Genomic DNA, 20,781 nt, shown 5'->3' on the forward strand with positions numbered 1-20,781 from the left:
AGCATCTCTTCTCTTCTCTGATGATGTGGGCGGGGCAACCTGTCACTCACATGAGATCCACCAATAGCAAACCACAACCATCGTCATAAATATGTAATATATAAGTACATGAATTTGCAAAATAATGAGCAGCACTGTATAGAATAGAAGTATCAAGGCAAACCATCTAATATTATAGTCTGATAATCATTTTCTAGTATGATAATACTTCTGGAGATGATTATGACAATCATGTACTGTCTAATTACAGCTGCATTTCTGCCTTCATATTTATAACGCTTACATGTAACAAACTTCTGTAACTTACAGTGTAACTTCTGTAACTCACACATTTAATGTTTCTTATCGTTTATACAAATCCTGACAGATCATCATAATGTGTGTAATGAACGTAAAATTACAACATTCTTTGCATCAAAATGTGTTTTCTTCCTATTACCGTTCATCGCCTGAGACTCAATATTGTTGACGAACGGCTAAATGACAGTATCAGGTAAAACGTAAAATCGTGATGAAAATGTCTGAAACGGAACAAGGAAATATAGAAGGAAAAAAACAATTTATTTCCAAATGAAGTTCACAATTCAATTACATGGAGTTTTCTAAAATATTCAACAGGAGCAAGAAACAATGGATAAAAACTTCCAGAAATCAGCTGACAAAACAAAAGCATTGTGGGAATAATAAAGAAACACCAGCGCTGATCCGCTCCGGCTCTACAGAACCTTGTACCGGCCTTTGCTGGTCGGCTGGTACGAGTTTTGCTGAAAGGGAAGAAGACGACAGTGAGTCAGACAAACGACTCTGTACAGCACAATATAATGCGTTTAATAACAAATACTGCTCCCACTTTATCTACTGTGTACTAATATTTTAATTAATCATTTAATATGATGCACTTATTGCATAAAAGTGAGCAGGAAATGACATCACCGTACCAAGCGGATGAGTTCCTCTTTGATGAGGCGTGTGATCTCTGCTTTGGCCTTCTGCACGGCCAGTTCGTTCGCACCTGTCGACGAGACACACATGGGTTAGTCACTGAATCAGAAGCTCTGAGCGTGTGAATCACACGGAGACAGAGGAAGCGTCACGTACTCTCGATGGCCAGGTAGATCTTGCGCTCGCCCTCTTTGGGCTCTTTGCCCGGGGGGAAGTAGGTTCCTCGTATGGTGATGGCGGCCTCTGAATACTCGCCGATGCGCTGAAGAGCCTCTTTCGACGTCACCTTCCATCTGGCCGTCTGTGAGAGCAAAGAGCGTCAGTCAGTCTGTCCTCTCACACACACACACACACACACACACACACACACACACACACACACGCTCGAGCGTCTGCACACTGCTTCACTGTCAGTGACACGCCTGACTTTAGTTAACAAAATATACCAAAAAGTTACTTGATTGATCATTATTTCCATGATCGATCATGTGTCACATCACAGAACTTGCTGACATCCCTAATAACAGTAATGTGTGTCATATGTAGTGAGTGTCAATTAATGAATTAATTAAACGTCTTCCTCTCAGAGACTGAAGTCGAAGAGGTTATCTGTATAACTTCAAGAGGTTATTAACGAGGAAATCAAATTCATCTCAAGTTTTGCCTTTAAACTTAATATTAAGAAAAACAGATTCTTAACCCTCTGGTGCTGTTCGGCCATTTTTGACCGAAAAATTGAAAAAAAACATTTTTTGAATTTTTTTGCTTCATCGGAATGGTACGAAACTTGTTAAAGGTTTTGACACTTGCTGTGTGAACACACACACACACACACACACACACACACACAAAAATCATAGACATGATTTGAAAAGTTTAAATAGTCCTGAAAAAAAATAGCCACACTTGTGCTCCTCACGGTCAAAATGAAAGGGAAATGAATTTCATCTAGTGGAAGCGTTTGGTACTGCGGCCAAACAAAATCTGACTGAAAGCTCATTTTTTGAGATATCAGCCTCAAATTTGGAACTTATTTAGATTTAGTTTTTAGATTTTAGCTTTGATTTCCTCACAGTTTTAGAGTAAAACATGTTTTGAAAAATATATATTTCATAAAAAATTGAAAATGGTATTTTTGTGCATTTTTCATAATAAATGAAAAATTTGTTAACTTTTTCAAGTTCACTTTTTCAAACGTTTTTTCACTTCAGCAATAATCTGCCAAGCGTATTCTTTAAAAAGAGACCAAACTTTTAAGATTTATGAAAGTTGGAAATTTCATCTTCAGGTCTGTGCTCAAAAAGTGAATAAATGGATTATAACTACTGCATAAGTATAAATTAGTACCATAAAATACCCTAAAAATACAAAATATTAATTAATAAACATTATCGAACTAAAATGTAGTACAATCATTTCATTAAAAAAAAAAAAAAAAAAGGGTAATTTTTGACAGACGTGAACAGCACCAGAGGGTTAAAGAAGGTTTTTGGGAATACAAACGAGTTAACGATCAATAATCGACAGACGAGTGCCGTTACTTGAGCGAACATGTTTATACTCCAGTTTCTCTCGACTCGTTCTGGGATTCCTGCTCTGGGAAGGATAATCGCAGCCCGATTTGTCTGGATGAGGTCGGTGGGTGTGTGTGGTTCACGAGATGAGAGAGAGGCGCACCTGAGGGAAGTCGTTGATCTCTAACTCCTCCTCGTATCTCTTGACGGTTTCGGCGGCCTCTGCGGCCTGTCGGTCCTCCTCCAGCTTCTCCACAGGCGTGTAGTTGAGTTTAGCATTGATCTTCTCCGCCTGCTGCTCCGCAATGGTCTTGGCCGAGACTGAGGGCGCGATCATTGTCCCGCCGCGCAAAATGGCATTTGTCGCCTGCTGCATCACATCCTGAAATCAATGACTGCATGTGTCACAACTCCAGTGATTTCATCCTTCTGAATTGTGAGCTGTGCTAAAGACCTGAGGTTATTCATTCATTTACATTAAAGGAAACTGCATCACAACAGCAGGAGAGAAGCCATTCTCTGAATATGTTATTACAGAATGATCTGTTTTAGAATTATGGCTGTCAAAACTAAACTTTCATGTCCAGTTTCATTCAGCAGACGTGCGTTGTGTGATCTAATACGGTGGTGTAGTGTCTGTGCTCACCTGTGCCTCGGCACCCAGATTCTTCTGCACCTGTATCCTGGCCGCCAGTTTCTTGGCGATCTCCAGTTTCTGGATGTTTCCAGCAGAGGGAGTGCTCAGGCCGGAGACGGCGGTCACGGCTCCGCTCATGCCGCCAGAAGCTCCTCCCGCAGCGCCGCCCGGGGCCGAGAAGTCCTTCACACGCTTCTTAGAGTTGAACATGCTCTCGATCTGCTCGTCGATCTGAGAACAGAGAACACCAGCCTTCAATCACGGTTCACAAACACAAGCTCACAGTCCAACAGCATCACGACTGCGGTGAAAACGTTTACTTGTACCACATCTGTCAGGCTTCAGCTGAGTTATACATCTGAGGCTGTGTATTAACATGTTATGAGTGCAATGAAAGAAGACATCTGGAAAATCGATTTCGTCGATTTCGTGTCACTTTAAAATAACTTTGAACATAAACCCACCCAGACCTCAGATCTACACTACTGATCACTGCCGAACAGGTACTAGTTTGACTGTCGGATGTGACGAGTGTGGTCTAAGCCCTCGATGTAAGGGCGAGTGAACGATGACAGAGTGATGGTGGTGGTTCAGACTCACGTCCAGAGCCGCGTCATCATCGTCAGAGTCATGCAGACCCAACGCAGCTTTCTGCAGCTTCTTCCTCTCGTTGGCGAGCGCATGTTCGGTCTCGTCGAACTTGAAGCCCTTCCCGGAGAATCCGCTGCTGCTCCTGATGCTCTTGCCCTCCTGCGGGAACAACAGCACACATAACAGACATCAATGACCCCGGCACGACGACACATGACTGTTCAAGATGAGACACTACAGACATGTTTTGCTTCCATAATGTGTCTTGTTTCAGACTAGAAGACGGCCACTTGCTTTGGTCCTAAATGAATCAGCCGTTTGAACGAATCAGTTGAATAAATGATTCAATGACTCACTCATTAAGACAGTGACTTGCCGCCACCTACTGGTGGTTTTATTTTCATATTTAGAGTATTTCATTTTTCATTAATATTCATGCACCTCTAAGCTGTATCAAACAGCTTCTGAAAAAAAATCAAAATTGTAGCTTTAAAAGTTTGTGTAATAAATTCTGTGTTGAATCAAAATATTTCTTACTAAAGCTACTTTTTGTAATTTCTCATCTAACACAATAATGACTTTATGATTTGAGGGAAATTTCTCAGCCAGTATCGATTCATTTGATTAATTAATTGGCACATGTAATTAATTAGATTAAAAACTGTGATTAATCAGCTGGGGAAAGACTTTGACCTGCAGTGTCGTGTCTAACAGACTCTATCAAACGACTCAGTGAACAGGAAGCGTGAGCGTCTCTTACAGCTTTCTGTTGCTCTTTGAAGCCGGTCCAGAGCTGCTCGAGCTCGGGGGGAACGGGCGATCCGGACAGCTCCAGGGCTTTGATGATGTCGCCGGAGTATCGCACCTGGTCTGCAGTGATGAACGTGTACGCGAAACCCTGAAACACAGAGCCACACGTGAGCCTCTCTCCCGTCACGGATCAAGCGTGTGGCGGATCCGCTCGGACTCACCTTGTTGCCGGCTCGTCCCGTGCGTCCGGCGCGGTGCACGTAGTCCTCATAGTGGTTGGGGCAGTTGTAGTTGACCACCAGGATGAGGTGCTTGACGTCCAGGCCTCGTGCGGCGACGGAGGTGGCCACCAGCAGCCGACAGGCTCCGTTCTTGAAGTCGTTGATGATGCTGTCCCTGTCGTACTGGTCAATGCCTGGATAAAGAGCACAGCAACATATCGCAACACATCTGAAACTCTTAACAACATCCCATCATCCCCCAACTATTATTGTGCACAAAAAGTATTACTGTAGCAGTCCTAATTTAAACTGTATTACTCTACACTATGACTTGCATTGACTAGTCAGGTAGTCGACTACTTCAACCACTAGTCAGCGCTGTCGGAAGTACTCGAGTGCTTGATAAGCACACTACATTAGTTAACATAACCTATCAATTAAAGATTCATTTCAACATTTACTAATACATTATTAAAATCAAAAGTTGAACTAATGAACAGTTGTATTTTTATGAACTGATCTGAAAAATGATGAATAAACACTGGCAGATGTTAGTTGATATTAGTGAATGCGTGAAGAGTGGTGAAGCGTGCCGTCTCTGACCTCCGTGCAGCGACATGCAGGGGTACGAGGCCTTCATCAGGTCCTTCAGGAGGCTGTCGGCGTGCTCCTGCTTGTCCACGAAGATGATGACGGATCCCTTCTCCTGATAGTGACCCAGAATCTCCAGCAGCTTCAGGAACTTCTTCTCCTCCTCGATCACAATCTGTCAAACACACAGCTTGAGCTTCTCACTGACACACACAGACGCTTTCATTCCCAGCTGGAGAGACGAGTGGGACTCACCACGTGCTGCTCCACGTCTGAACACACCACACTCCTGCCGCCCACCTGCACCTCGATGGGCTTGGACAGGATCCTGCGGGCCAAGGCCTCCATCGTCCGTGGAAATGTGGCGGAAAACATGACGGTCTGCCGGTCGGGCCTGACGTTATCCACGATACGCATCACCTGAAACAAACACACATCAACCACTCAGAGCTAGAGTCCTCGATTAAATTCGATTTTTATTTTGATTGCGATTTATCTGTCGATTAACCGTCAAAACACCGGAAGTGGTTATTATATATGCATTTAAATCATTTTAAAGGCTAATGTTCACTTATCTGATTGCCCGATTAATCGTCAAATAATCAACCGATTACCAAAATAATCGCTAGTGACAGCCCTAATATATATAAATATATGTATCTTTAGTGTAACACAAGAGAGACTGACCTGCGGTTCAAAGCCCATATCGAACATTCGGTCAGCTTCGTCCATCACCACATACGTAGCTCTGCGCAGATTGGTCACTCGACCTGAGTAGCACAACACCAGATTTAGCAGAATGAATGCAGTGGATAACAACATTTACCATCAGCTCAAAAGCAAACACGGCTTTAACAGGAAGTAAAGTTCGTTCAAACACTACAGCCAAATTACTCCTGGTAAACTCAAGAGTGGGCCAACTGATCGAGACGTTCTCGCGTACCATCTCAGGGCCACGAAGAACCTGTAAAACTCATAAGAGCCACATCATACATTAAATGAGAGGAAGCCGCCCGAGCGCTATCTGATGGGATTGAGACCTATGAAAGAAACATATTAGAGATTACCTCGCATGTGTGGAAACCAAACCAACACATCCACTGCGCCCTTCTCTATCCTCACTCACAGCACACTAACGGCCAATGAAACTGTCCAGACGGGTCTGAATGTCACTGCACTGGATTCTGGGTGTTTTGAGATCTGCCTACCTGTGGCTGACATTCATGCATTTCTGAAGTAGTCACACACTGCTGAAGGTTTAGAGGATTGTTCCAGGTTCAATACACTACATTCAGCAGCATTTGTGACCATTTCAACTTTTCCTAAAAGGCAAACAACTGTAGCATTGTGACATGTGCTGAAATACAGTCTGTAAGTACAGCCACAAAACAGAAGGGCACACCAGCTGACATGAGACTAGTGTGAGTGGCCAAACACGCTGAACTCGTATTGAGCCCAGAACAATCCTCTGAAGGTAACCTGAGCAGCTGAAGCACAAACACACACGGGTCACACACACACTTACCGCTGTTGGCGCCCAACATGTCGATCATCCGTCCAGGAGTGCACACTATGATTTCTGCACCTCGCTTCAGCTCCGCGATCTGAGAGACAAAACACTGACTTAGAACAGATTGTCTGTGACAGGAGAAACGTGAGGTCATAAGGTCTGTTCACACGAAGGACGAGAACTATATCAGCGTCCACACCAACAAACGATATCAGTCTGTTTATCAAGAGAGCGCTGCAGTTCTGTCGTCTGCCGCTTTAAACGCTCGAGCTCTTTAAAGCAGGATGGATTCTGATTGGCTGTCAATGTTTTTATTGTTCATCAGCTGGATAGTGTGGACTACTATATCTTCATGGTTATAGTTCTGGTCCTCGGTGTGAACGGTCCTTCATCACACACCTGTTCGCTGATGCCCGTGCCTCCGTACACACACACCACACGCAGACCCAGAGACTTGGAGAACTTCTTGCACTCTTTGGTGATCTGCAGAGCCAGCTCTCGCGTGGGGGTCATGATCACGGCTGCAGCAGAACACAAGAGAAGCAGGTCACACTCATATCAGGGTTCGGTTCAGTGCACTTACTGTGTACAGTGAAACACTTGTGCTGTTATTGAGGTGGATTCGGGAACATACCGATGGGTCCTTCCCCCTCTCCTAGCGGCCGCTGGTCTAATATGTGCCGGAACATCGGCAGCAGGAAGGCAATGGTCTTTCCGCTTCCTGTTTTAGCGATGCCAATGAGATCGCGTCCCGACATGATGGCCGGAATGGCCTGGGCTTGGATCGGGGTCGGCTTCTCATAGTTGTGTCTTGTTATGATAGTTAGAAAAGGGCAAAGAGGAATTCTGGTTACAAGTCAAGTCACAAATATCTGCTAATGGTGTCATTATTGAGATCAGTGTTGATTCAGTTCAGATCAATAACCGTGTAAAGTTCATCAGTTATGAAACAAGTTCAGTTTCAGCGGTTTTGTTCTCAGTAGTATCAGTGCGGTCAAATCAATAATGCAGTAAAATGAAACATAACTGAAGAACACTGACTCAGTCTGGTGAACGTCTGAGAGAGCGTTCATACTCACTTCTTCATTGCGTTCAGCACTTTCATGGATATCCCACACTGCACCCATGTCTTGATGGGCTTCGGACATCCTTTGCCTTTGACGATGATCCCCTCCAGCTCTAGACGGTATTCATTCACCTCTGGAACGGAGGAAACGCATCCATGAACAAACGGTGCCAAAGGATCATGGGTAAACTGCTGTGTGAACGAATGAACGATGTCATCAGTAAAGGTTAGAGTGTTTTGTGCAGCAGACCTTCAGGGGTCATCCGAGCCAGCTCCGGCACCTCCACGTAGAAGTTCTTGCGGAAGGATTCATATTCGATCTTCTGATGATCCACAGGCTCCAGAACTTTCCTCTGTTTGGTCTGAAAGCCTGTGAGGGCCGTCTGCAGGTCCACGACCTCTTCCTCTGATGAATACTACACACACACACACACACACACACATATGAAAGTGAGAACTGTTTGCATCACAGTGATGAGAACTGTGAGGAGGATGAAGAGCGGCTGTACCTCCATGGCGTCCTGATCGTTCTCCATCAGCTCTCCTTTCTTCTTGGAGGAGTGCAGCATCTTCTTGGTTTTCACGACCGTCACCACTTTGGTCACAGACATGCCTCCTTTATGCTGACACACAGTACAGTGATAATGAATGATCGTTTATTCATTCTCTCGTGGTGTTTATCAGAGTTCATGCTGCTCTCTTCTACAGTGGCAGTGGATGTGTGCTGGGTCTGCTGAGCTCCAAACACCATCATACAATCGGTTACAGGAAAGAGCAGCGTGAACATTTTGCTCCACAGAAGAAAAAGTCAAAGCACTGAAAGTACCTTGTCGTTTCCTCCTTTCATGGTGCCCATGTTGAACTTCTTGACCTCCTCTTTGACCTCCTCCATGTAGGCGTCCAGAGGGTCGAGCTCCTCTCCGGTCTCCTCCTCCATGAGCGCAGCCTCCTCCGTCTCAGCCGCTGTGTCTTTCTCCTGCTCGTCCTCGTCCGGCTCCGCAGGCGCTTGAGTCTCTTCATCATCATCTGGACACACATGACATTCACACACAGTCAGGTCAACTCGTCCTTCAATCTGTAAAACCTGACGAGTCACGGTGAAAACTGTCTTCTCTCGTACTCAGTACATCACAGTAAACAAAACAACGACTGATAATCTCACAGAGTTTGTGATGAAGTGTGTGTGATCATAACTGACCGTCATCATCCTCCAGACTCCACTTCTTCCCCTGCTTCATCTCCTCCAGCTCTTTCTTGATCTCGCCGATGTTCTCCATGGCTTTCTTCCTCTGCTCCTCCCTCCACTTCTCCACTCGCTCTTTCCTCTTCCTCATCTCCTCCTCCAGGGTGTTCTGGTCAAAGTCTTGCTGCAGGATTCATTAATTAACACAAGGTCACTCATTCATTCATTCACATGGCGTGTCTGAGAGCTGAACGAGTCAGTAAGACAGCACTCACGTCTTCAGCCTTCTCCTCCTCCTTCTCCTTCTCCTCCTTCACCTTCTTCTTGTCAGCAGACTGCTCTCCGTTCTCCGACTTCTCCTTGCTGGAAGGTCAGCATCACATTAGACTCTTTGATTTCAAGGACCCTCACTGTCAAAGACAGTGTCTGAGGGCCGGTCGAGTAGAGGTGTGCGATACTGACAGAACATTACACCTCCAGATATTCTGGGATTTTGTCGATAACGATGATCAGATGATGTTTTGCTGAGTGTGTTATTGTGCAGGACAGCCGTGGTCAGCTGACTCCTAAAGTTTGTGTTATTCTTCATATTCTGTGCGGTGGTCAGTTCACAGCAGTGACAGAAATTAAATTTTCCAATAAGTTTAAATGTTTTTTTACCTTTTATGGTAATTTTTACCTTTATAAGAGCAAATTTCTTACCTAATTAAATGTAGCTTATGCATCATTTATTATGTCAAATTATTACATTTAATCAATAAACTTGATTAGTAAAAACTCACTGTATGCCCTCTAGATGTGTTTTTGTTTGGTTTTTGCAAAGTGAGCGATATATTCCATAATGTCTGATCGTTAAAACAACAATTATGATGTTATCGTAGATGATCTATGTCACACACCTCTACTGACGAGATATTTCTGATACTTCTGCTGTAATGACAGAGCTTATTTACAAAACTAGGACTGGCAATATATTAATAATTACTTCAAATAATGATAAATAATTAACTTTCATAATCCCAGTAACTGAATGTTCTTCATAGTTCTTCAATGAATTTACACGACTCATATAGCAAATTTCTACACAAAATATCGACCTGGAGAAAAAACATATATTATATATATATATATATATATATATATATATATATATATATATATATATTAGTGCTGTCAAATCGATTAATTGCATCTAACATAAAAGTTTACATAATGTGTGTATTACAATTTTATATATTATGTATGTGTCACACAATAAATACACACATCTTTATACATATATATATCTATATCTATATCTATATATATATATATATATATATTCACATATATTACGTAAACAAATTTTTATGTTAGATGCAATTAATCAATTGGACAGCACTAATATATACACATACTTTATTATACTGTATACACATATACACGTGTGTGTGTGTATAACATAATAAAATTGTCATGGTCTATAATATTTTATTGTGAATTTTAACAATTTGTGAGTTAAATATTTAATGTATATTTTAGTGCTGTCTAACTTCAATGCAATACTTTAAAAAACATTTTCGACACCACAGGGAAAACTGCCATACAGACATTATTATTATCTCACAATTTCTGATAATTTGGGTAATTTTGTTGTAATAGCTTACACACAGCACAGGGAGGCTTTAATTGTAACTTTGAACTAAATTTACAAAACAAAAGAACAAATAAACAAATTGCAAACGATAGCACAAATGAATGTGGAATAAAAAGACAAATGAAATAAACACGGCGTTGAGTTTTTCAGGTCTAACAGTAGTGTTCAGCTGAGAAATACTACAGAAATTGAGTACTCAAATGTAAAATAACACTGGATAGTCTTCAGTGTAAAAATTAGAAACAGATTAATGCTTACAATTAAAGCTATAAAAGTTTGAGTCAAGAGCAGAGAGGGATTTTCTCTGTGTGTTCGTTAATTATCATGACAGACAGCAGGAGGAATATTAGGCTGCTGTCGCTTTAAGAGCTGATGCACGGACCTAATGTACCGTTACTCAACACGCTCCAAAACTCACTGTATTTACCTGATTAATGCCAAGACGGGCACTGTCACATCATTTTGTATGTATTTTACTGTTTGAGTGCAATAAGCCACAAAAATAAGTTAACTTGGTACCCACGCGCTGTTTGAGAGGCGGCTCTATGTCTGATTGCGGAACCTGAGGGAATTAGTGAAATGATGCAATACAAGCACTGTTCAACCAGAGCGAGAGAGAGGAGCTGGTGTGTGTCGCTTCACCGTCAGAGAGAAGAGAGAGTGAGAATGAGCAGCTGGTGATATATAGCTTATAGTACATTTTTTATTGTAAACCTGTGAAACACTCTATGAGTGTTCAGGTGTGTGTGTGTGTGTGTGTGCGTGTGTGTGTGTGTGTGATGGACGCTCACCTCCTCCCTCTGCTCCTGCTCTTGCTCCTCCGGCGCTCTCGGCTCGCACGTCTCCTGTCCCGACTTCTGGAGCGTCTGTGAAGAGATGAGACAGGGCCGTTAGGACACATGAGTGCAGCAGACGTGTGTGTGCGTGTGTGTGTGTGTGTGCGCGAGCCTGACCTGGGTCTCTTGCGGTCTCTGGAGCGGGATCTCCGGCGCTCTCTGCTGCGCGTCCGTTCCCTCCGGCTGCGCTCCCGGGTGCGTGATCCGGCCCGCTCATCTTTCTTGGAGCGTTTGGAGTCCGGCGACCGGCTCTTAGACCTGCTGCCTGACCTCGCCCTCGAGCTGGAGCGCTTCCTGTAGTGCCTGCGACAACATGACACGTCCCATAAACACATGAACACAGCAGGAGCTGACCGGAGGCCTGACCTCACATGACACGTGCAAGGTGTTTATAGATCTTTTTGAAGTGAATTCTCTCATCATACACTCACTGCACACTCGTTTCCCTGTAACTAACAGACATTTACTTTATTTTAGTGTTTGGACTGATTTAAATTCATTTAGTCTAAATCCAGTCTATTTGCAAAATTTCCATTTAAACGTTAATGAAATTAGTCATTGCGCACATCCCTAATTGTGTCGTATATCTGAGTGAAACGCTTCTCAAACAAGAACAAATGTAGGGTGGGGCTTGATTTTGTCTGTGGGGAATTGATTGGATGGTTGTGGTTTGCTATTGGTGGATCTCATGTGAGTGACAGGTTGCCCCGCCCTCATCATCAGAGAAGAGAAGAGATGCTGCAAGAGGGAGGAGAAGATATTCTGATTCAAGATTATGAGGAACATGAATTTAACACAGTAATGATGTGCACCTGTAGGACTGAATTAAAAATATTGATTTCTACTTAAAGTAGAAATATAATTATGTAATTATAAAGTTAGTATTATAACTTTATTATTATATAAACTTCCTTCTGTGTAATTTAAGGTGTTCTTATACTAATCAGTTATTTTTAACTGTAGTATCAGCTGACTCTCTGTACGGTCACAGCATTAGCTGAGAGAATTTCTTTTGCCATGAACTGAACCTGATATATCTCCAAATGAATCGATGTCGAATTGAATCGAAATCGAATCGCAAGCTTGTGAATTGAAATCAAATCAAATCGTGAAATTTGATAAATAATAATTTATTTATATTAAACACTGCAATATTCCATTAAAAAATAAGAATTGTCTATTTTGACTTCATGGTGACGTTAAATCATTTTAAAGAAACAGCTAACAGTTGTTAATGTTATTTTACTGGCTCCATATCATATACACACAGACTGAAGCACACCTTTAATTATTATTATTGTTAACAATTAAATTATTATTATTTACAACAGAGGTCAACAAAACAATTAGAAAAAAGTAAAAGAACAAAACAAAAACAAAAAAACAAAAAACATGGAAGCTTGCTATATCTACGTTATGACGTAACGAAATAAATTGTTTATTTGTGATGTAAACACCCTAAAGCCCCTATAGTTAGAACAGATATTCACACACACACTGAGGGACTCCACACTAAGCTCGTGTGAATGTTATTAATAAAGCTGTTGTGTATATTAGTGAGTTAGTCGCAGCTCAGCCTGACAGAGTTCATGAACTGATTCTCAGCGCAGCGGCTTTAATAACACGTTCATGATAAACGCGTGTAATTCACACTGAAAACATTATGAAAACATTTAAGTGGTAAGCTTAAATAAAACTGAATAAACATGGAAAGATTTACCGTGACTCTCGTCCCATGATGTCGCTGTAGTGAGTTCATACACACAAACACATCCGGCTGCGCGATGACAACTTCCGCTGTTTACTTTAAAGGGACAGTTCACCCAAAAATGAAAATTCTGTCATCATTTACTCACATTCAAGTTGTTCCAACCCTGTATGAATTTATTTATTCTGCTGAACGCAAAGAATATGGGTAAACAAACAGTTGTGGAAAACCATTGGCTATTTTCAGAACTGTTTGTTTACTCATATTCTCCAAAATATCTTCTTTTGTGTATAGTGCGACTATATAGTTCGTCCAAAAACGAACATTCAGTTATTAATCAGGCTGTCCATTTATTTAAATGAGAGAATTTATAACGCAAACAGAAAATACAAATTAAATAAATAATAATAAAAACCGTTGGGATATTAAAAGTAACAAAAAATTAAATTAAAACCTTACCAAATGTACAATTTCCGCCTACCTTTCTGCTGAAATACTGCAGTTTGAATTATACTACTGTGGATCCCCTTCATTTTGTTTTCGTCATTTGGTAAACATCCACTGACGTCACCCAAACACTCGTAATGCCAAGATGAACTTCAATCAATCATCACTGTTCAGAAATACACAGATTATAACCAAATAAAATAAAATGTTCGGAAAAGCACTGAATGGTTTCGTCTCCAAAGCTATAGATCTGTCTATGTAGACAGCATTCAGTACAGCACTTCCATTACTACTTCACCAGAATGTAAAACTCCCTTAAAATGATTTTCTTCTTTTGCCCACTTTCCTCATTAATATTTCATGCTGACAGATTTTTATCGGAGAGGCTGAAGTTTAATTTCACACAGACACAGCAGTCAGAAGGACACGTTTATGTTTATTGTTCGAGTGGGTATATACAATAATCACAGGCATAAGAGCTCATAACTCACCTCATATTAGTGTGAAAAACACAGTAATACATTGGAATATCAGTTTTGCAGGATTATGTAAACATGATCAGAAACAAGTACCTATTAAGTGCAAACAATAAAAGTGATCATCCGTCCCAAAATGACAGAACAAAACTGCATTTACTGTAAATTAAACAGAAAATCAACAGATCGTGCAGATCTATTGTAAACTCATGTTTCTGAGAAGCTCAATAATACTAAAGTCTCTTGAACACAAACATCAACTCACAACGACTGCAAATCAGAGCACATGCTTTTCTTAAGAAACATTATTCGGATAGCTTTATCCAGAAAATCCCATTAGCAATGAACTGAAGACATAAACCTGCTAAGATTAGGCTGGTTTTGCTGGTCCAACTGAGTCACTGTTAAACCAGAAACAAACTGATGAAACCTTCCATGTCTGGATCACATATCACTCCAACATTAAATAAAACTGATGACAGAAATAAGAGGATGGAGGAGGGTGAATAATGTCACAATGCAAAACAACGTAATGGTCCAGAAAAAAAACAGGCGTTCTTTTGATTTCTGCTCAGTTGGACGAGACCTTCACTAGTCTCACAGCGGTCAACATTAACTCTAACCACCACTAAAAAGGACATTAAAATGTGACAAAATGAACGCTGGCTTGCAGAAAACGCTGCAAAGCAACAAACGGTTTTCACAGCTCTGATGGCCACAAACGAAGAGAAGGATGTGTGTCAGTCTCTCCAGAGGCTCACTCCCTCAAGACATGTCCGAGCCGAAGAGCAGCAGCAGCTCGTGACACATGATGAAGCTGAAGAAATAAACGCAGAGGTCAGAGAAGACGTGGCTCATCTTCCTGTAGGTGTCCATGGAGCGGCTGATGACCTCGGCAGGAATTCCCGACAGCAGCAGAGCCGCGGTGAGCACCGTCGTCTTGCTCTTCTTCTCCACCTGAAGGATCAGATGAGGGAAGAACCTTATACAGCATCCCGTGCAAAAACAGCCTACAGAGAACCCAACTGCAGTCTGCACTGATGTGCATGTTATTATCATCGACAGTCAGTGGCAACATCAAAACCGCTTTACAACTTACATTATCAGTTCCAAAGCAGTGACAAACCTTTGGAAAGTATTTGTGCAATCCCATGAATCCCAGCTCAAGAGTGAGGAACGGAGCAAATATGGACTGCAAAAACAGAAGAGACAGCGTTAAGATGAGCACTGGATACAGCAGAAACACACGCCTGCGCCGCAACACTCACCAAATACTGGCAAACAAAGATGCGCACGAAGACGGCGAGAGCGACGCTGCCGACGAGCCTGAAGAGACAGAACGGGTCCAGATCCTCGGCCTCGCTGTCACCGCCGTCCTGAGCCGCCTTCTCACTGGACAGCTGCCCGCGCAGCTTCATGGCATCGTCGAAGCGGGACAGATACTTCTGCAGACCCCTGCGAGGAGAGGACGAGAGCTCGTCGGCCGACAGATCGCCGCGCGGCCGCTGCCGAAGCCCTCGGGACACGTCCTCCTCACCCACAGCATCACTGGAGTTCCTGTCGGGCGGCTCGGAGCCGCTCCCGCCGGACTCGGACGGATGAGGAGAGAGTCTCTTAGCGGAGCCGGACCAGGGCTCGTGCCGCTCCAGATCCAGGTGGAATCGCGGCTCCAGGACGCTTCGGGCTGCTTTACAAATGCAAACACAAACAGAGAAAGACCATATTCATTTATATTCATGTAATCATAATTAGGCCTGTCAGAATAACTGCAATATTCTAATACCGCGATATTGACAAGCCAACCGCAGAGGATGGCACGAAACCACCGCAACGTTTCTTCTTTTTTCATGAGGCTGTGCTCTTCTTGTTTAACATTTCATGCATGTGTATTGCATGCTAAATAAGTTAATAATGATAACAAGAGTGAAGAGTGTAATTTTTTTGCCAACTGGCTCTTTTTTAACTTCATTAAGACTCCATGTACCATTGTGACTTGTAAATTCATGAATGAATCAGCAGGTTTGAACGTATTTGAATAAACGATTTAATGACTCACTCATAAAGACAGTCCCTTGATTGACAGCCTGTCTAGAATGTGCAGACAAGCTGGTTACCTGTCAGTGTCACTTATTGCCTTTTCCCCACATCACGTTTTAGTAATCATCATAAATTAGGTATCATTCGGGTGCTTAAACACTCAAAATTCGGACACTATGGGAACTCTTCCGCACAAGCCGGTGTCTGAAACGCGTGTCCAAACACACCAATCTGATTGGCTGAATGTATGGACGTTGTGACGTTAGCGTAGGGCATCACTGAGTCCATAAATAGATGCCAGAAATGCGAGTCGACAGCTTCTTTGTCTTTAGAAGCCGTATGTTTGTTGAGCGCTTGTCTGCCTGCAATCCTGTGTGTGAAAACAAGTTAGGAGTTTGTACTCCATGTCTGGGTTGAGATATTGGAAGTGTGTGACGCCATGTCCCTGCTTTATTACAGCGGATGACTCACGCCAAATGTGTGTAATGTGTATGGATGAAGAGCATACAAGGTCAGTCCTCGAGGGAGCTGACCGACAGCATTGCGAGCGCTTTACTATCCACATGCTATGTCTCCAACTTGTGCATATTGCTGTGGAGGAAACCTGCCTTACCCACAAAGCCACGGCAAGTGTTACATCTAACCTAGTGGGTAAAGCATATGCGGCAGCAGGTCAGGCTGGTGCGTCCCTGCACACCATGGTGGTTCTCCAGGCATACCAGACTGACCTGCTAAAAGATCTGGATCACAGTGAGGGGTTAGGGGCAGTTCAGGAACTCCTCTGAGCCAGAGATCTAGCCCTCCGGCAACCTAAAAAAACAGCCAGTGTAATCATCCATTCTAAAGCCATAGTTTCTACAGAACAGTATCTGTGGCTCAACCTCACAGGGATAAAAGAAAAAGATAAGGCCTTTGTCCTTGATGCCCCTCCGGCCTGTTCGGCGAAAGGTATCAGGAGGCAAAACATCTGTCGGTGGTGTTCAAGGAGCTAATCCCTCACTGTGTCCAGGAGGAGTCGGCGGCTTCCACCAGCCATGCTTGACCGGGGCCAGCTCCAGGAGGGAGGAGCAGAAGGCGAGTGTGGCTTCTCACCTCGACATTGTGTGCCAGATTTTCTTCGAGGCTCTTATCCCACCAGTGATTTGGGAGGTGGAGGTGTCCGACGGCCCATTCGCCCCATCGTGGCTCATGAGCGAAACCCTCCCAGCCAGTTCACTGCTTCAGGGCCTCGAACAGGCCAAAACTGTCAAAAAAATTATTCCTGTCAGACTTTGCGGCAGCGTGGCAACTTCTGCCCAACGTCTCTCAGTGAGTTCTGAACACTACAGGAAAAGGTTACAGGATCCAGTTTGCTTCCTGTCCACCCTGTTTCCAAGGTGTGGTAGCAATGAAGGTGCGCCAGATAGGAGACAAAAACTTCTACACTCTCTCCTGGCAAAAGGGGCCAAAGAACATGTACCCCTCCCAGAGAGAGGCAGCGTTTTACACACTGTACTTTATTGTGCCCAAAAAGAATGAGGACTGCATCTGATTTTAGATCTGAGGGGCCTGAACTATACTCTTTGGACATACAGTACTGGTTCAAGATGATTACTCTAAAACTCAGTGTCACAAATCCAATTTGAGGATAGGTTTGTGAAGATAGATCTGAAGGACGCACATCGAAGTTCTGCCAGATCACAGGAAGTTTCTCAGGTTTGCTTTCGGGAGCGAAGATTACCAGTATCGAGTTCTTTCATTCGTCATAGGCTTTTCCCAACACACATTCACCAAATGCATAAATGTTGCTCTGGCTCCTCTGTGTCTCCAGGGCATCCATGTACTGAATTACATAGATGATTGGCTATGGAGATGTTGTGCTCACTCATATGAAGCGTTTGGGACTCTTATTGAACCCCAAGAAAAGTGTACTTTCTCCCAAACAGAGAACCATGTTTCTAGGGGTAGTGTGGGATTCGACCACGATGCAGGCACATCTGTTTCCTGCAGGTGTGATTTTGAACACTGTAAAAGACTTCAAGCTAGGTCAGGACATGAGACCTTTCCAGCACTGCAGGCTACGTGCTCAACAACTTCAGAAAAAGCCATGGTTTCTTAACAGAGGCCTGACATTAGGGACGCGTTGCCATCACAAGTCTCTAACGATGGACGCCTCTCTCACGGGCTGGGGTGCAGTTCCACCTCCTATCTGTAGTGATCTTCTCTCTAATGCAGGCGATCTGGAAGCTTTGGGTCTGGCCCCTAAGGGTTACCAGCTCATAGATTCTGATCTTTCTGCTGAGGTCACTGAGACAATCCTCAGTTCTAGACCTCCTTCTATTAGGAAGTGGTATGCCCTGAAATTGCAACTATCTGTAACACGGTGAGCACAGCATGAGGTGATGGTTAACTGCACCGCTGGAATTCCTTCAAGAACGTGTCTGGCTCCGGCTACCTTAAGGGTATAAGTACCAATTGCGGCTCCTCAGCCAGTCACTTTGCGGGCTTTCTTTCCTCCACCTCAGGAGACGCGGGAGCAAGAAAGCCTCCACCTGCTATGTCCGGTCCATGCTTATGTCCACCGCTCAGGCCAGTGGCCTAGATCCTCTCAGCTCCAAGTATGCTTTGGTGGTCGCAATAGAGGTAATGCCGTCACCAAGCAGCATATGTCGCATTAGAGTACAGATGCTATCACCCTCTCCTATGAGGTGCGTGGAATGGCTTCACCTCTAGGGGTCAGGGGTCACTCCACTACGAGTGTAGCGTCGTCCAGAGATCTTGTGAGGGGTCCACCATTGCCACGCCTCGGTTACGCCTGTGCATCTTCTTTAAGACGCGCATTTCTGGCGTCTATTAATGGACTCTGTGATGCCCAACGCTACGTCACATCGTTCATACGTTCGGCCAATCAGGTTGGCGCGTGTGTCAAAACATGCTTCAGTTCAGACACTGGCTCACATAGAAGGGAACCTGGTTACACACGTAACCTGAGACATTTCTCGATTTAAATCTATTCTCATTTTGATGAACCAGCATTGATTCTTAAATCCCAAAAATCAATATTTCAGTCTGGGCTGTTTTTAGTTGATGCTTGAACAAAGCTTCACTAAACATTATTTGTAGCGCCAATAATCATTATAAGCTTCATGCTTTGATATTTTTGATATGAAATTCATGATATTATTACCTGTTCTTCAATATTTAATTTATGTTTGAATAAATCTGTCATGAAAACAAGTTATGGTAGCTGTCCTATGTTTATATTTAAAACAACAACAAAAAAACAACTGGAATATTGTCATTAAAAAGTTATTATTATATGATTGCCTCATGTGTAATTTAAATGTCTGTACACAGATCAGTTGTTAGTTTTAACCTGTAATATTATAGTAATAGTGACTGACAGGTTCCCTGTATAGTTTACAGCATTAGTTCAGAGATTTTTTTTTTTACATGAGAGAAAATGACGTACTTTACCTAAAATATATTCAAATGAATCGATATCGAATCAAACTGAATAATACGAATCAAATCGAATCGTGAAACTTGTGTCAATGTCCAGCCCTAGTAACTGGACTTTTGTCTCACAGACTAAGAGTTACTGAGACACGGTCATCATCCCAGCCTCCATTTCTTATAAATTATTCACACAGGTTGGGCCTCATGAATCTGGCGTTTAAAATGTCATTTTAACTTGAATTAAAGTTTCAGAACATTGCTAAATTAAAACAAAACACATTACGGCATGAAATGAATAAATGTTTTAGATTCTGCTCTATTTCTATGCATCTAATCAAATGTAAGTAAATGAGTGTCATTGATCATCTGACTCTTTCTGGATGATCTCAGATCCTGCTGGAGAACACGATCATCAGGTGAAGCTCATGTCAGTAACACAGAAGAATCAAAATCACTTTTGGAGCCTACTGTACATTACATGAATCATATGGGAGAAGGGTTTTGTAAATCACACTAAGATAAAGAGAGTGAAATCAGCTATATTTTCTTCTTCGGGATTAATAATACTATCATTATGATGCGCAGCGCGTTCCTGCATGAGCGGAGAACAATGCAGATGAGCTCACATCTGTCGGCGCTGCTGTCGGCGTCACTCTTACTGAAGCCCACGATCTTATTCATCCGATCCTCGGAGTTCAGCAGTAATTTCCTCCTCCGGATCTCCGCGCGTCTCTGAGCGGCGGTGCGCGCGCTCTTCTCCTGCTGCGGCGCGCTCTCGCTCTCTTCACTCACTTCCATTGCTCAGATTTGTGATGTTACAGCAGTTATTAAATATAATCCGTCCGCAGCTCCTCTCTCTCTCTGTGCGTGTTATTATTGACGGGGCGGGGCCTCGCGCAACATTATGACGTCGCGCATAATGTGTCTCTTATGAATGACGAACCCGTTTCAGAATAAAAGCCAGAGCTCATCATCTCACCTTACTTTACTTTAGTGGAAAGTAATGATCTAATGTTACAAATGTAATAATAAAGCGCCAGAGAGCTGCAGGAATGATTCCAAACACAAAAACATTTCTGAACGTCTGGTTCTATGTTTCTCCTGATGATTTTAGCCCTCACAATTCAAAGTTGTGTTTATTTGTGAAGATTATTGTGTAAGCGTGTAAGAATCATAAACCAATCCAAAAGCCAATGGA

At 42.9% G+C, this 20,781-nt stretch overlaps 2 protein-coding genes across 5 annotated transcripts; both read right to left on the minus strand.

Annotated features, from left to right (window-relative positions):
- Positions 1-540: 540 nt before the first annotated feature.
- On the minus strand, positions 541-13,281 carry ddx46 (DEAD (Asp-Glu-Ala-Asp) box polypeptide 46). Its single transcript, XM_051876967.1, has 23 exons — positions 13,198-13,281; positions 11,595-11,780; positions 11,433-11,507; positions 9,281-9,368; positions 9,021-9,189; positions 8,649-8,848; positions 8,332-8,445; positions 8,073-8,238; positions 7,836-7,956; positions 7,391-7,566; positions 7,156-7,277; positions 6,772-6,850; positions 5,934-6,016; positions 5,502-5,666; positions 5,259-5,421; positions 4,656-4,849; positions 4,445-4,582; positions 3,694-3,843; positions 3,103-3,324; positions 2,620-2,838; positions 1,099-1,243; positions 939-1,012; positions 541-764 (listed from the first exon to the last, which is right to left on the minus strand). Exons 1-23 carry the CDS (start codon positions 13,212-13,214, stop codon positions 717-719), a joined length of 3,114 nt encoding a protein of 1,037 aa, XP_051732927.1. The 5' UTR covers positions 13,215-13,281; the 3' UTR covers positions 541-716.
- A 767-nt stretch (positions 13,282-14,048) lies between these two features.
- Positions 14,049-20,492, minus strand: camlg (calcium modulating ligand). 4 transcript variants are annotated; one of them, XM_051876972.1, is made up of 4 exons: positions 20,210-20,492; positions 15,377-15,792; positions 15,235-15,300; positions 14,049-15,065 (listed from the first exon to the last, which is right to left on the minus strand). In XM_051876972.1, the coding sequence occupies exons 1-4, from the start codon at positions 20,379-20,381 to the stop codon at positions 14,874-14,876; spliced, it is 846 nt and encodes a 281-aa protein (XP_051732932.1). In that variant the 5' UTR covers positions 20,382-20,492; the 3' UTR covers positions 14,049-14,873. The 4 variants fall into 4 exon arrangements, with proteins under 4 accessions (XP_051732932.1, XP_051732930.1, XP_051732929.1 ...); XM_051876970.1 differs by having other exon boundaries at positions 15,208-15,300; XM_051876969.1 differs by having other exon boundaries at positions 15,208-15,300; positions 15,377-15,795.
- Between the last annotated feature and the right edge of the window lie 289 nt (positions 20,493-20,781).

The sequence above is a fragment of the Ctenopharyngodon idella genome, chromosome 21 (assembly GCF_019924925.1).
Source record: "Ctenopharyngodon idella isolate HZGC_01 chromosome 21, HZGC01, whole genome shotgun sequence".
Lineage (NCBI taxonomy): Eukaryota > Metazoa > Chordata > Actinopteri > Cypriniformes > Xenocyprididae > Ctenopharyngodon > Ctenopharyngodon idella.

Bases quoted from the DNA above. Each gene is read 5' to 3' on its own strand.
- ddx46 (XM_051876967.1), bottom strand. The intron at 8,849-9,020 runs GTCAGTTATGAT...ATGTGTGTCCAG, and splicing joins GAGTCTGGAGGATGATGACG to ATGATGATGAAGAGACTCAA. The intron at 6,017-6,771 runs GTAAGTGTGTGT...TGTGCTACTCAG, and splicing joins CATGTTGGGCGCCAACAGCG to GTCGAGTGACCAATCTGCGC.
- camlg (XM_051876969.1), bottom strand. From the start codon at position 20,381: ATGGAAGTGAGTGAAGAGAGCGAGAGCGCGCCGCAGCAGGAGAAGAGC. The intron at 15,796-20,209 runs GTGAGCTCATCT...GCATTTGTAAAG, and splicing joins CGACAGCAGCGCCGACAGAT to CAGCCCGAAGCGTCCTGGAG. The intron at 15,301-15,376 runs GTGAGTGTTGCG...CTGTTTTTGCAG, and splicing joins TCTTTGTTTGCCAGTATTTG to TCCATATTTGCTCCGTTCCT.